The sequence below is a fragment of the Anas acuta genome, chromosome 4 (genome assembly GCF_963932015.1).
Source record: "Anas acuta chromosome 4, bAnaAcu1.1, whole genome shotgun sequence".
Lineage (NCBI taxonomy): Eukaryota > Metazoa > Chordata > Aves > Anseriformes > Anatidae > Anas > Anas acuta.
The window spans coordinates 39709362-39723546 of record NC_088982.1 but is presented as its reverse complement, the minus strand read 5'-3'; the positions used below and the strand labels follow the sequence as shown (position 1 = coordinate 39723546).

The window sequence follows — 14185 nt, the reverse complement described above, 5'->3', positions numbered from 1 at the left end:
AGAAAACATGAGACCCAAATGCACCCTACTGGTTTCAAAATAAGATGCAAACAGACAGGAATCTAAAACATACTCCCCACTTTATTTATTTTTTTCTTTCCTTTTTTTTTTTTTTAAGATTGATCATTTATTTCAAAGCCAATCTTTATCATTAAATTAGGGAAAGAGAAACGAGGCTGCTTCTTTTGAACGTTTGCGATTGGCAATACAAGCTTTCATGCAGCTGATGTAAGGTGAGCTGCAAGTTGTGCCACCTGCATCAAAATAAATAAAAACGTTGCTGGAGGCAAGCACAGCACTCTTGGTAAATTCTGAGCTGCTGGCAGGCTGACCTGTTAACGCTGCAATGGCTAGGGGCACCGTACAGGTGTCCTAATGGAGCCCAGCCCAAACCTGGAATGTCTCTGCTGGTACCAAGACACAAAGAGTATGTATGGGTGCTACCAGAGAGACCTGATTACCCTAAGACTCCAGTTGACATTCTTGCTGTCAAGCTCCGAGTTGCAACAGCCTGTCTCTGGTCAATGATTGTCACTGTACCTCTGTCAGATTACATCAATTCTGGGTTGTTTTCCAGGGGTGAGAAGAATAGAATGGAAGCAAAGCGGATAACAGGTTTCTTTAAATGAGCAGTGATACTGCTGGGAAATTTGCTTTTCATTAATTTTAAATTATAAGTTTTCTACAATTCAAAATTCTCCTTAACCAGAGGCGATTTAACACAGACAGAAAATAATACATGTGGATAATAGCTGCACCGAACACAATTATTGACTTCAGTTACTGCATTCAGTCCCTGCATCTCCAGCTGCTTTTACATGCCTTTCTTTGGGCTGTGGGAGTATCTTCCTAAACTACAAGGAGCTGCCTTCAGAAACACACGTCAGCCTCTTTGATTCTGATTTTGCAGCTGACTGGCTGCACAGATCTCAGTGAATCCCAAGCGGTCACTGGAAAGCAGCAGCAAGTCTTTCCCTATCAATGTCGCTTCACAGGCCTCACTGATGACTCCATTCAGCCGTATGATTAAGTAAGGTCTTCCTTTGGACTTGCAGTGTGGACCAAAACAACAACAAAACAAACAAACAAACAAACAACAACAAAAAATCAATAAAATCCACTCCCTTTTCTCATCCTCAAACTCCAGAGTTTTTTTGTGAGTACAGCATAAAGAAATGAAATGCAGGCACTTGTTCTCCTTACAGGTCTCTCTTCAACAGACTTCAGTGTTAACTATGATCCAGACCGGAATGAGCATTTAAGTTTTCCTGCAGTAATGTCAATTTCTTATGTTATCTACAAGTCTAAGATTACATTGCTGTTGGATGTTGATTTTCGTACAAAACCAGACTGCCATTTTCTTGCGGAAGTGAAAATATTCACCAAGAAGGGACTGGCTCTATCTAAGTTATTTTATGGACTCCCATATTAACCATGTCAATCAAAATTAGATGTTAATTAATTTTTAGATTGTGAAGGCATGCCAGAGATGAAATAAAGTGAAAGACAATAGCTCATTGCATGTTCTCAACTTCTCTCACCACAGCTGGAAAATTGTCTTTTTAATTATTGCTTTATAAAGCTGGGAAAAATGGCAAAGCTCATTGGGCTTACATGGCAAGGTTTTGGTAGCAGGGGACTGCAGGGGTACAGAGCCATGTGGGAGCCGTGCTTGAAGAGCTACTGCCTGTGGGCAGCCCCCACAGGCTCAATTTGGGAAGGATGGCATCCCCTGGGAGGGACCCCGTGTGGAGCAGAGGCAGAGAGTGACCGTGAAGAAGTGGCAGAGACAAAGAGTTAGGGACTGACCGCAGCCCCCATTCCCTGTTCTTCTGTGCTGTTCAGAGAGGAGGGAGAAGAAGGTGGATACGGGGAAGGTGTTTATATTTTTTATTATCATTTATAATTTGTAGTTGGTTTTTTGTTTGTTTGTTTGGTTGGTTTTTTAACTGCTCTAGCTCGTTAGTAGCTAGACTAGGTAATATATTCTATTAATCTCCCCATACTGAGTCAGTGTTGCCCATGACGATAATTGTTGAGTGATCTTCCTGTCCTTATCACAACCCTTGGGCCCTTTTCCATGCATTTTCTCCCCCTTTCACTTTGAGGAGGGGGAGTGAGAGAGCAGTTGTGGTGGAACTCAGCTGCCCAGCTGGGTAAAACCACCACACAAGGGTGGAGCTATTTCAGCTTTCACATGCTTTGATGGATGTGTACTTTAGACCCTTTATGGGATTGGCTTTTTTTTTGATTGGGAGAGATTACAGTACACATAAAAAAGCACCATGGATTTTGATGCTTCTTGGTCATAGCTTCACAATGAAGTAAAGGAGAAATGGAAACACCAAGAAAACTCAAATGTGCAGCAAGTAAGCATATGTACGAATACTAAGACACATTTAAAGTTTGCATGTCATTCTTCTGCCTTCCTAATTTGAAGGTAGCCTTCTTCCCAAGTAGTGTAATGGAATATAGTGCCAATCTAAGATGAGGATTCACCATTGAATCACATTGATGGTTTGTCTACCAAGGTCCTTTCTGGTCATTCCGTTGCTCCACAAGCATAGAGCAAATACATTCAATAAATACATTTTTTCAAAGTCATTCAGTAGAATTAAGTCTGATCAGTGAGAACTCCAATCATATTGAAAGATGCAAAACATCTCCAAAATGTGTTCTAGCTTTTTGTTTTAAATAGACTTTTTATTATGTATGGAAATAGAATAAATTCATAGATAGAACATAGATAGTGAAATAGTACAAGATAACACCGAAGATGTATGAATATTCTTATGTATCTGGGCAAACAGGCTACGATATTTACCAAGAAGCCCACTTAACATCAATTGGAATTGAAACCTTGCTGTGTGTGCACGTCTGCATACATCTATGGAAGCCTGCAAGACTATTTTTTGAAAGAACTAAGCTGTATCTGAAGTTAAGAGCATTTTTTCATTCAGAAAGCTAAGACTATGAGAAATGAGGTAAGCCTACGAGAAATGACAAAGATTCCATAAGGGTCTTGATGTGTACTGAGGGGCCAGTAATTGGCAGTTTTCTAGAACTTCGGATAAGTCCAGAACACACTCCGAAGCATCATGTGGGTGTTTCAGATGCTCCGAAACAACTCTTGAGACCTTGCAAGAGAGGAGTGACAGTAGTCCAAGTACTGTGACAGTCTTTCACAAAAATTGTTAGCCACACATACAAAAAAATAAGAACCCTTTTACCTCCCTTGCTTATCACAGTTTATTGTGGATTTTACTGTAAGAATTGGTATCATAATTCCTAGAACAATTACTGAAAAGAAGTGATAACAGTTTGTGGCAAAGCCAGTTTATTAGGTTTCTGGGATTGTGTCTTACCCTCCCCAACACATACAAAATAACCCAACTTTACAATTTGGTAAGGTGAAAATATGTATACAAAGTAGTCGGTACTTTTGACATCGATTCTGTGGGCAGAACATTACTACTGAAAGCCAGGAAGCACACTGAATCCTGAATCAATGACCACATTACCTTTATGGCAGAACCGTTAAAACATGCTATGCGCTGAAGACAAGATTACATAGTTAAAACATTTTCTTTACACAATTTTAATGACATGAGGGCTCTTATTTACAGGTTGCGAATAACTCAAAGCTTAACAGATTTGCAGATGTCTGATATCAAATTTAACATTAACACTGTACCTACATAATTTCCTTACCTCAGCTCCCAACCCGACTGACTGACTGACTTTGGAATTCTTCATTCTGTTTTTTATTAGAAAAAAAAAAAAGTTTGCTGACATACTTAGTACTATACAAATAGTTAAGATTGATACTTTTGAGAAAAATGAGTAAGAATGTGAGTGAAAAATAAATTGTCCAAGAGGACTGTAAACCATGTTTATTTATAATATTATACACATAAGTGTAAGATCAATCCTTTTCTAAAAAAAAAGAAAAATATTAAGGAAACTCATGTTAAAAAGCTGATTGTTTCTGAAAGGACTGTAAATCAAAATTCTAGTCATAAAAGGTTAAGAGTGAATACAAAAATTCCCTTTAACAACTGTTGCATAAACAAAATTACTGTCATAGTTGTAGCAGCTTTATATGGAAAAAATATTATATTTTGTTTAGATTATTTTTAAGCATCCTAAACATATTAGGCCAAATTTAATGCTATTTCTAAGTGTGAAGAAAAAAAAAGTCAATGCATTTTTCCCTTTATCTATAAAACACTTGCAATAGGATTTAGACCTTAGTAATTTTAATAGTTCAAAAGTTAGCTTGCTTCAGTATTTTGTTTCTAATAATCATTAGGATGGTGACTTCTAAACTGGGGCTTATATTTAGTTTCCAGTACACTGCAAATCAAAAATCTTCGTTTTTACTTAAATTCCTTTAAAAATTAAGTCAGAAAATATTGTTTGATCGTGGCATACAAAGTCACAGACTGAATTCTATGGATTACACTTCACATTATGTAGCTGTGTGCAACCTAGCACCATTTTTGCTATGAAACTTGACCTTCACAGAAAAGAACTGAATGAAACGGCTGCAATTATGAGAACACAGAAGAAAATGGGTCTAGAAGAGCAATTACTAACTCACATTAGTAATGCCACGGATGCCCAACTTACAGCCATGACATGAGCCAAAAATCTGTAACAGATTTGGCAGACTTTCTCTGTATTTCAGAATCTAATTTATTTTGCATTGATACGTATTTAAAGTAAAACCCATATTCCCTACTCTTTAAATGGATGATACTGTCTTACCATTATGCAAGCAAATCGACCTTCAGTTACGGAAGCTGGTAGTTCCTTTGCACAGAAGCCTTCACATATTCTAGCACAGAACAATACAGATTATTAGACTATGGTGGCCTTGACATTTTCAATAAATAAGGCACAACTTTGTACATCAAAACGGGCATGAGAAGTAACATTCTGTCCTAAGCATTTTCATCCTTAAAATGTTATCAAGTTGGTTTGTCAAATGGTGTTTTTCTCAAGACAGTTGAAAAGCATCAACACTAGCATCCTCTGAAACATGTATCTTTTCAAACCGTTACACTTCTGGCAACCTCACTCCATTTCTTAGTTTCTTAAGTGTTTTCAGTTACACTGGGACACAACTCAAACACAGCATCCTTAGAAGTCAGTCCTCACTGAATATTGAAGTTTTGGTAAGGCCAGAGAGGCTGTGGGTAGTTCTAGTCCCAGATTTTCCCCCATATCCTGTGCTAAAGGACTTTTTGTATGAAGGAATGCATAGTTTAGTCTTACACGTTAATTATGAAAAATTAATGGACTTTTAAGTTATCAGTTAATCGTCTAGAGGTAGGGACAAGTTTGTCGATTCTCTTACCACTGCCATGAAGAAACAGACAAAGTTTACAATGGAATGACATGCCATGAAAGCCAGCAGTTTGCACTTACACTGAAGCCCAGACTTTATCTGACAGTCCTGTTGCTTGTTTATTTTTTAAATAAGTAGGTATTTGCTTATCAGCTTGCTAGCAGTCATCAAATATTCCTTCAGACATTAAAAATCTCCCCATCTCCCCACTCACTGACCTGAAAAAATCAGGCTATCCGGCTGTCCCAAAACACTTTTCCTCCTACATTATTCCAATGCAAGTAGCAACCAGAAGTGTTAGTAAACTGTCTTACTATATATAGCTTTACCACAAGTGACAAAAACGATCTCAGGCAGCAAGAGCTCAAGAAGAATTGCTTTGTCAATACTTCACTTGAAAGTTTACATTCCTGTATATTTATAGTGAAACTTCAGTAATTCAGAAAGTACGACTACAAAGTGCAAGAAAATGAGACGGGCACATCTACACAAGAAAAAAAAAAACAAACAAAAACCAAAACAACAAAAAAAAAAACACAGTAAAGTGCCAAAAAGATTTCCTATAATTGCTACCAAACCCTGGATCTGTGTCAAGATCATAATTTTGGAGCATTTGCAAACAAGACAAGGTGAGAGCTAATAAATAGCGAGATTTAACACCAGCAGGTCATGGCAGGTTTTGGTTCAGGCTTTATATGTATTTGATCGCGATCTGGGGGTTGACTAAGCATTAATGGCTTGTGACTTTTAAGCTTGTGAGCCAGCGTCATAAATATGGCCTCCACATGGTCATTGTCATTGGGGTTTTTGGCAGAGGTTTCAAATAACGGCATACTGTGAGTATCAGCAAACTTCTGGGCCAAGTCCGTAGGTACCTGAATAGCACTTCTCAGGTCACATTTATTTCCAACAAGAATCCGTGGTATATCGTTGGCAAGGAGGTGTTGTTTGCATTCTTCTATCCATGATGGCAGACTGTGAAAACTGGCAATGTTTGTCATATCATACACAAACACGACAGCGTGTACGTTCCTGTAATAGTGCTGCACCATGCTCTTTCTGAAGCGCTCCTGGCCTGCTGTATCCCATAGCTGGATCTGAAAACGGAAGGAGAACAAGAGAAAAAAATGTTTTATTACTTTTGCTAGAAAATAACACCTATTATCCGTAGCTAGGAAAGTCACGAAATTACAGGAAAACGCTCTTCAGAATTAATCATACTGAAAAGTTTGTGCTGAAAAAATTATTGCTTTTATGCAATTTCAGAAATTGTTGCTTCCAAACCTGCCTGCTCACAACTGAAGCTACAAAGAAATTAAGATGCAGCTTGAACACAAGTACAAATTTCTGAAGGTTTATTGAAGCAGGTATTTTGTAAGATTTTTACAAAAACAAATACTGAAATCTTGTCAGTTATGCTTTTCTTTGACAAAACACAATACTTCACAGCATAACTCTCAGCTGACATGATTTTTTATTGCCAAAAATAATGTCATCTTCCCCAAAGCGTTGTTCTTATCATGAAGTTAATTGTGTATTGTGGTAGACTCATGAGAAGTAGGAATAAATCAAATCATGCGCGAACAACGAAAACAAAATAAACAGGACAAAGAAGTCTGTTTCTGTAGCCTATTAGAATTAAACTCTCCTATGAATTTCAAACTTATTTAATACATAAGCTAGGACCATACTGTGCTTTGTAGCATAAACCATGCATAAGAAAAAAAAAAAGCACAAAACTTCTGTTTATCATGATATTGTTATTTCCAAGTATGCGCTATTCTATCCTAAACAGACTGAACTCATATTTGTTCAAAACCTATTCAGTCAGTGTTACAGACAAAAACCATTAATAAGTGAAATGCTCTCAAACACTACTGAGATCTATTCCTAAAACCACCACAGAAAGGTACGGCCAATATTTTCCCTTGATGAAAACTCCTGTGCACACAGTTCTGCATACCTTTGATCCAGATGTTTCAGTAAAAACTTAGTCAGAAATTCTAAGTGTCTTGAAAGTTGATTTCTTTACAGTTTTTACTACTGACTTTGACATAAAAAATGGAAACAAGGTGCTAGAGAAACCTGCTAATGGCAAGAAGCTAAGATGTATCCCTGACAGACAGGTGAGTTACAGTACCATATAGAAAAATAATCTGGAATAGTAGGAATAGGGTGAAATTGAACAGGAAGAGATGCAAAGCCTTGATAACGCAGACTAATGATGAAGACTTCTCCTGCAAGTGCAGGATTCATCCGTTTGGAAACGACTAAAATGGATGATGATCCATATACACGAGTCAATCACAGGATGTTATGAATCACTAGTGTGAAGGAAAAATAGTAAGTGATATTTCAGGATGGTGTGACTTTTTCTGCAATATTATGTTCAACTCTGGTCACCCAAGCTCAAGAAAAACCTCAGACCAGAACTAGTGGAAATGGTAGTTACTGGTTTGATCAGGGGAACAGTAACTTTACATGAAAATGATAGAACAGCTTGGACTCTGTAGTCTAGTCCAGTTATTTGCAGCTTCTGACTTATAAGATCCATGTACCGCTTCTAAAAGCGTCATTAAGATTATGAAGAAAAGCAAGGCAAGGCACCCTCGCCTCTGACTGAAGACAGTGGTAGTCATCTGCAAGTTACATCATCCTAGAGCAAATATCTCCTTTTTGCCAACTCTGTTGTGCTCTGAACACAGCTGACTGCATCTCTGTGGCAGCCTAGAGATGTAAAGGCAGCCTACAGAACTAGACTAAATACGGGCACCTATATTTACACCTATGGGTAAGACTCATTCACCTACCCAAATGAGAGATAATTCTAGTACTATGCACTACAAGAATATTATAAAGTCAGGAGATTCATGGGGGGAAAAAAAAAATCATTAATTTGGGCTATGACAAATTAAAGAAAAAAAAAAATCACAGGCTGAGTTGTTGCTTATAGTCAGACAACAAAAAGGTGAGGAATCACTCTATACAATCTCCCAGAACATTATATCCAATCTAATGTAAAGAGGCAGTTTGTTTTCAGAAGCAGCTGCAGACTCTGAGGTTATGCTTCTCTCCCCACCTCACTCAGAGAGCAGAAGTCAGTCACGCTTCGGTCAAGCACAGATCCTCAAGCTTATTGTCAGCCTTGGGTAGAGAAGAGGAAATTAAATTAAAGCTTTACATATCTTTCAAGTTAAGCTGAAGCAACACCTCCTCCTAAATGTTATTTCCATGCAGCTTTCAAACTTGAAACGTGTCATCTCAAATAATACTTTCCCAACACTGAAGGTTTTACACTTCAGAAGTTTCTTTGTTCCTTTCACCAGGTGAACTTGAGCAGACCATCCCATTTCTGACACCCTCTCCCCCCCAAAAAAAAATATTTGCTCTACTGAAAAACACTGGGAAGGATCACTTTTAGAGATGTGCACTGATGAATTAACATTAAGATTATTGTTTCATGATTATTTAAATACCATCCATCATCAAGGAGGCACACTTATTATAACAGCCCTTTAAAACATGGGCTTTGAAAATCTGGTTTAACAGCTTAATTCAACTAATAAAAACTGAGGACAGAACCACTTTGTCACACTCCCTAGGAAAGACAAATGGTACTTAAATACATCAACCCAGCTACCACCTCCCACCTTCTGACTCCTTTTTGTGGATCCAAGAAAGATTGTTTTCTGCGCAAGGACTCCCTTAGCGTGCATGGCTTATAAATGCTGGTAAAAACACAACTGCTGGTAAAACACAAATGCTGGTAAAAACACAACAATAAAAACAAAATGATAAACTATGCCTCCTTTAAAAGATGGAAAAAAATTGCCAACAGCTCAAAAGAGCAGAACACGATGTTTGGACTTTCTTCTTTGAATTTCATCTGCATCCTTTGCTCTTTTAATGTAGGTCAGTAAAGAGTGACATCATTGTTTTCTTCGATTTTCAGTGTGTAGGTCATTTTAGGCAGAGGGAAATCTAGAATGCAGTGTTGAAAATTTTATTCTATTCCTCACATCTAGGCATTGCCGTTTCAAACAAAGCTGTGAGCCTACTGTATAACCTACACAGGAATACACTCGTCCCTATGCCTTGAATTCTAAAAAACTGTGTGGGAGACCCCCGGCAAGAAGAACTGTGCTTGTATTACTGCCAATGACACAGCGTTTTTCCAGCTGCAAGGGAAACGCTCTCTGTACTGTAGCAGCACAAGAATGACCATCCAGCTGGCTGGGGGAAGGGAGAAGAGGGAATGAGAAGAAACCAATTAATACTCTCTTTCAAAACACCAGGAAAAATTCCCCTGCTCTGAGGGCCTGGCCCTTCAGGGCACAACCAGAACAGCAGCCATTCGGCTCATCTCACCTCCTCTCTTTCCTGGTTCAACAGGCATTGCTGGGGAGATGCTATGAGAAAGAAAGGCAAAGACGAGCAAGAAGAGGTGGCAAAGAATAAAAATTGGTGTGTGCTCAATGACATGTGGCATCCTCCCAACAGTTACAGCCCTGGCCGTAATGATGAAGTTTATTTATTTTAAAGCTAAAAGTAAACTTCCAGGGAAACCAGGAGTCCGAAAAGCATCTTCTCCTCAAGAACACTGCAAAACCACCTCCCACAACCTATGTAACAAAATGGCACAATAACCAATGTGAAGCATCTTGGAGCTGTGAATCATTTTATTTATTTATTTATTTTAATTCCCTGCAGAATTGTGGGCACAGTCCAAAGGTGGTAAAAATGCCAGGCAAGAAGATAGTGCTGACAGGAAGGTGTCCCTCATGAGGTTCCCTTATGCTCTGGATAGCAACAGAGCAGAGAGTGCAGAATATCAGCTAGAAGCCAAAGAAGTGTTATTCAATGGTTTTATAAGGGCAAAGAGTAACAGACTCTTACTGGTACTTCTTTTTTAATTGAAAACGACATAGGGTTAAAAAAAATGGGGAAGACAGGCAAATGGACAAATGGAAGAAATGGCAAGTGTGGGGGACAAATGGATAGCCTCCCCCTCTCCAACATCTGTAAGCAGTGAGTAACCAAGGCAGAACTATAGCTTTCAGCTGCCTGTCAGCTGTAATTCCAAAGCCTGGTGACAACATATGCAGAAGTACAATTCCATCACTACTGCTGCTCCTTTTTTCCACGCATCTGCTAAACTTTGATCACAGAAGCAAAGTAACGTACAGAAGGGAATTTTGCTTAAGAGATGTTACTGCCAGCAGCCAAGCTGCGCTGGTAAGCAACCAGTGGTTCCATCTGCAAATAGCTGCTAGGATCACAAGTAGTGCTTACGCATCCCTCTGGCAAGCTAGGTACGTTTCATATACTTTTAAAATATGTTTTAAAGTGCAAAGAAGGTGAAAGAGCATTCATCTCCCCTCCCAGATTTTCACTGCATTTGGATTTGTACAAAAAAACTTTGGCTAACCCTGTAATCAGAGCAGAACACCCACGAAACGTGAGCCAAGCACCCGGCCTGTCACCGTCCAGCCCCGCACCGCATGCAGCAAACCACCAGCACCCTACAAAGCCCAGCTGCCACACGGCAGCTCACTGCTGTTCGGCTCCTCGGTGGGATGCCACCGACTATTTTCAGCAGAGCCACCGCATCTTTGCGCTGCTACCTTGATGCGCTCGCCGTCGATGGTGACGGCCCGCTCGCGGAAGTCCACGCCGATGGTGGCCTCGGTGCGCTGCGGGAAGCGGCCGGCGCAGAAGCGGTAGGTGAGGCACGTCTTGCCCACGTTGGAGTCGCCGATGACGATGATCTTGAAGATGCGGGAGCGCGCCGGGGGCAGGCTGCCGCTGCCCGGCAGGCTCAGCTCCAGCGACGACTCCAGCTCGGCCGCCGCCGCCATCATCGCCGCCGCGTCCCCCCCTCCCCTCCCTTCCCCTCAACGCCTCCAACCGCCGCCAACCGCCCCGCCCGCCGCCCGGGAACGGCCGCCGCCGGTCGGCAGCGAGCGGCTGCGCCCCGCCACGTCACCGCCACGCCTCTCGCGAGAGCCCGGCGCTGAGCGGCGGCCGGTGGGGGGCGCGGCGCTGCCTGAGGCGGCGGGCGGGGAGGGGGTGGCGGCAGGGGTCGTACGCGAAATAGAATCACAGAGTCACAGAATCACAGAATTTCTAGGTTGGAAGAGACCTCAAGATCATCGAGTCCAACCTCTGACCTAACGCTATCAGTCCCCACTAAACCATATCCCTAAGCTCTACATCTAAACGTCTTTTAAAGACTTCAGGGATGGTGACTCCACCACTCCACCACTTCCATTCCAATGCCTCACAACCCTCTCAGTAAAGAAGTTCTTCCTAACATCCAACCTAAAACACCCCTGGCGCAACTTCAGCCCATTCCCCCTCGTCCTGTCACCAGGCACGTGGGAGAACAGGCCAACCCCCACCTCGCTACAGCCTCCTTTAAGGTACCTGAAATAGTCAAGAGGAAGGCGAGTAAAGGGGTAGCTGAGGCAGATGAGTGTCAGTGCCCAGCTCAGCGTGGTATAAAACAACCCAGAGTGCATCAAAACCCTGCGTCAGTCGGCATCAGCCCTGCGGGGAGTCCTTGTTATTCCTGTGGACCACCCCAACACAAAGCAGTTGAGAGGTGCCTCAGCCCTGCAGCACTCCCCTAGGATAAGGTGCCTTCGTTTATTCTGCCAAACCATTCATTCCACCAAAAAAAAGAGGAGTACTTCTGGTGGAAAATTACGACTTGTGGAAGATGAGGAGACTGTGCCACGCTTGCATTCCCATGACCCTCCAACACTAGTTGCTCCATCTTGCAGCAAGAATGTAAAATGACTGAGGGAAGGGAGCAGCAGTAAGGGTGCCTCCACAGCCTAACGGCTACAGAGCAGAGGGTTCCTAATTCTGGTGGGAGATGCTCTGATCCGGGCTCTGGCTAGCACGCTAAAAGGAGATTTTAAACAGCTGCTCGGCAGGGTCTGCCAGCAGCTCGTTTAACCAAGTTTGATCTGGGTTACGCCAAATTGAGCTATAATTAGATCTGAGCTCTCAAACGGCTTTCAAACATCATTTACTTCAATAGCTAAGACTCTGTCACTGGCAGAATCCATACACCACCTAGTGGCTGAAGGCATCCTTAGTTAAGAGATTTTTGTGCTCTAATTTTGCAGACACCCCCAGCGCCCTGCCTGTGACTTTGCCTCTAAATATTGTTAACGACCCTCTGAGTTTATAACCCAAACTTCTGTTTTGTCAGCCACACAACAGGCAGCACTGCCTGCACGGGGATGCTTCTGAGAACTGCTGAAATCTGGCTTCTGAAAGCTGCCCACAGGCTTCACAGATACAGAACTTTTGACCTTACTCTGTACTGCAGACTTCACAGGCGTCCAGTTTGGACATTAGGGAGGCTCCTTCCAACAGCTTAGTTCCTAAAATCTCCTGCTGGGCCTCAGTGGGGCCCCTGAATCCTGGTGCTGACAGCACTTCTGGCTGGGAGGCTCCATTTTTGGGGACCTGTGAAAGTTGGGGCACTGAGAGGCCTGGAGAGAGATTTTGCTCAAGGTTTCTGGGTACAAGTACTCTTTATTTAAATGAGTGCATGATTATTTCAGGGGAGAAAATAAAATCCTGAACAGAGTTAATGAAGCGTCTCATTTACTTAAGGTTCCTTGGTGGCATTCTTGATGTTCTTGCAGCAGTGTCCCTTTGAGAAGTCCACATGAGTACATGTGGGCGTTTTAGCTGTCCTTTTTAAACTTCCCTATTACCCCAGTCATAAGACTTCCTGATCAGCCTTTGCAAATCGTCCCAGATTTAACATCAGGTGACTTCACCCATCCCACACATTACTCCTTTCTCTTGGAGAACAGTCCCTCCAAAGCAGGAGCTTTGGGGTGGTTCTCAACACAAAGGGGACAGTGGCCACAGCCTGTTCTGTGCATGGTGGTTGGATGCCACCAACCCCTCAGTTGTAGGTGAGATGGAGGTGGAAAGGTCAGTCACTTTTAGCCGGACAGATGCGCAGAGTTCATAGTTTCAAGCAGTGCCCTGAGCACGGTACACATCCATTAACATTACAGGTCAAACCTTTTCCTTCAGTACGCATCATTTAGTCCCACTGGCAGTCGCTCAGCAGGACGACAAGTTGTGTTTCTATCAGCTATATTTTGAGCAGTGGGAAAATAGATTACACACGAAGGGATTCATGTAAACAGCTGCCTTAGTGGCCTGCTGAGGTTTGGGTACGTAAAATCCTGCAAAACCTATACTGTGTTGTTTTAGGATGAAAATTTTAAGACTGTCCTAGCTTGGCTGGATCAAAAATATAGCTAGTCTGCTCGCTGTGGGAAGAGGAAGCTTAAGGGAAGGATACAAGACCCGGGGGAGAAGAGCCTGTTTTTACACTCTCACAACTTCTGCTGATCCACAGTGAGGGATTTCGCAAACAGAAACTGAATCAAGTCTATTCTACTTAAAGGCTACCTTCCTTCATGTGAGAACAAATATTGCTGACACACTTCACTTGTGAATTAAAACTGGCCTTAAAACTTGTTTTAAAGATGATCCTCTGATTTAAAATGCTCTACCTACAGCCGTAAAGTAGAAAATCCATTGTGTTTAAAGCACCATTTTAACTTCAAGTATATCACAACATTATAGAGTTCTCCAGTTATTTTGGAGCAACTACGTAGGAGCAGTGTACAAATGCACTTAATAGGTTGTAGGATTTTTAGATCAATCCATGCAGCTGTTACACAGACAATCTCACTATGGCTAAGTCAGGAGCATGCAGAATGAGGTCACTCTCTCTGTTTACTTCTGGGGAAGAAAAAAAAAAAAAAGGAAATATTGTCATATGACACT

The 14185-nt window shown here is 41.6% G+C and overlaps 1 protein-coding gene across 2 annotated transcripts; it reads right to left on the bottom strand.

The window, feature by feature from the left end:
• Window positions 1-3320: 3320 nt before the first annotated feature.
• On the bottom strand, window positions 3321-11315 carry RAB33B (RAB33B, member RAS oncogene family). 2 transcript variants are annotated; one of them, XM_068680767.1, is made up of 3 exons: window positions 10978-11315; window positions 6229-6450; window positions 3321-4840 (listed from the first exon to the last, which is right to left on the bottom strand). In XM_068680767.1, exons 1-3 carry the CDS (start codon window positions 11212-11214, stop codon window positions 4832-4834), a joined length of 468 nt encoding a protein of 155 aa, XP_068536868.1. In that variant the 5' UTR covers window positions 11215-11315; the 3' UTR covers window positions 3321-4831. The 2 variants fall into 2 exon arrangements, with proteins under 2 accessions (XP_068536868.1, XP_068536867.1); XM_068680766.1 differs by having other exon boundaries at window positions 3321-6450; window positions 10978-11314.
• Window positions 11316-14185: the final 2870 nt, after the last annotated feature.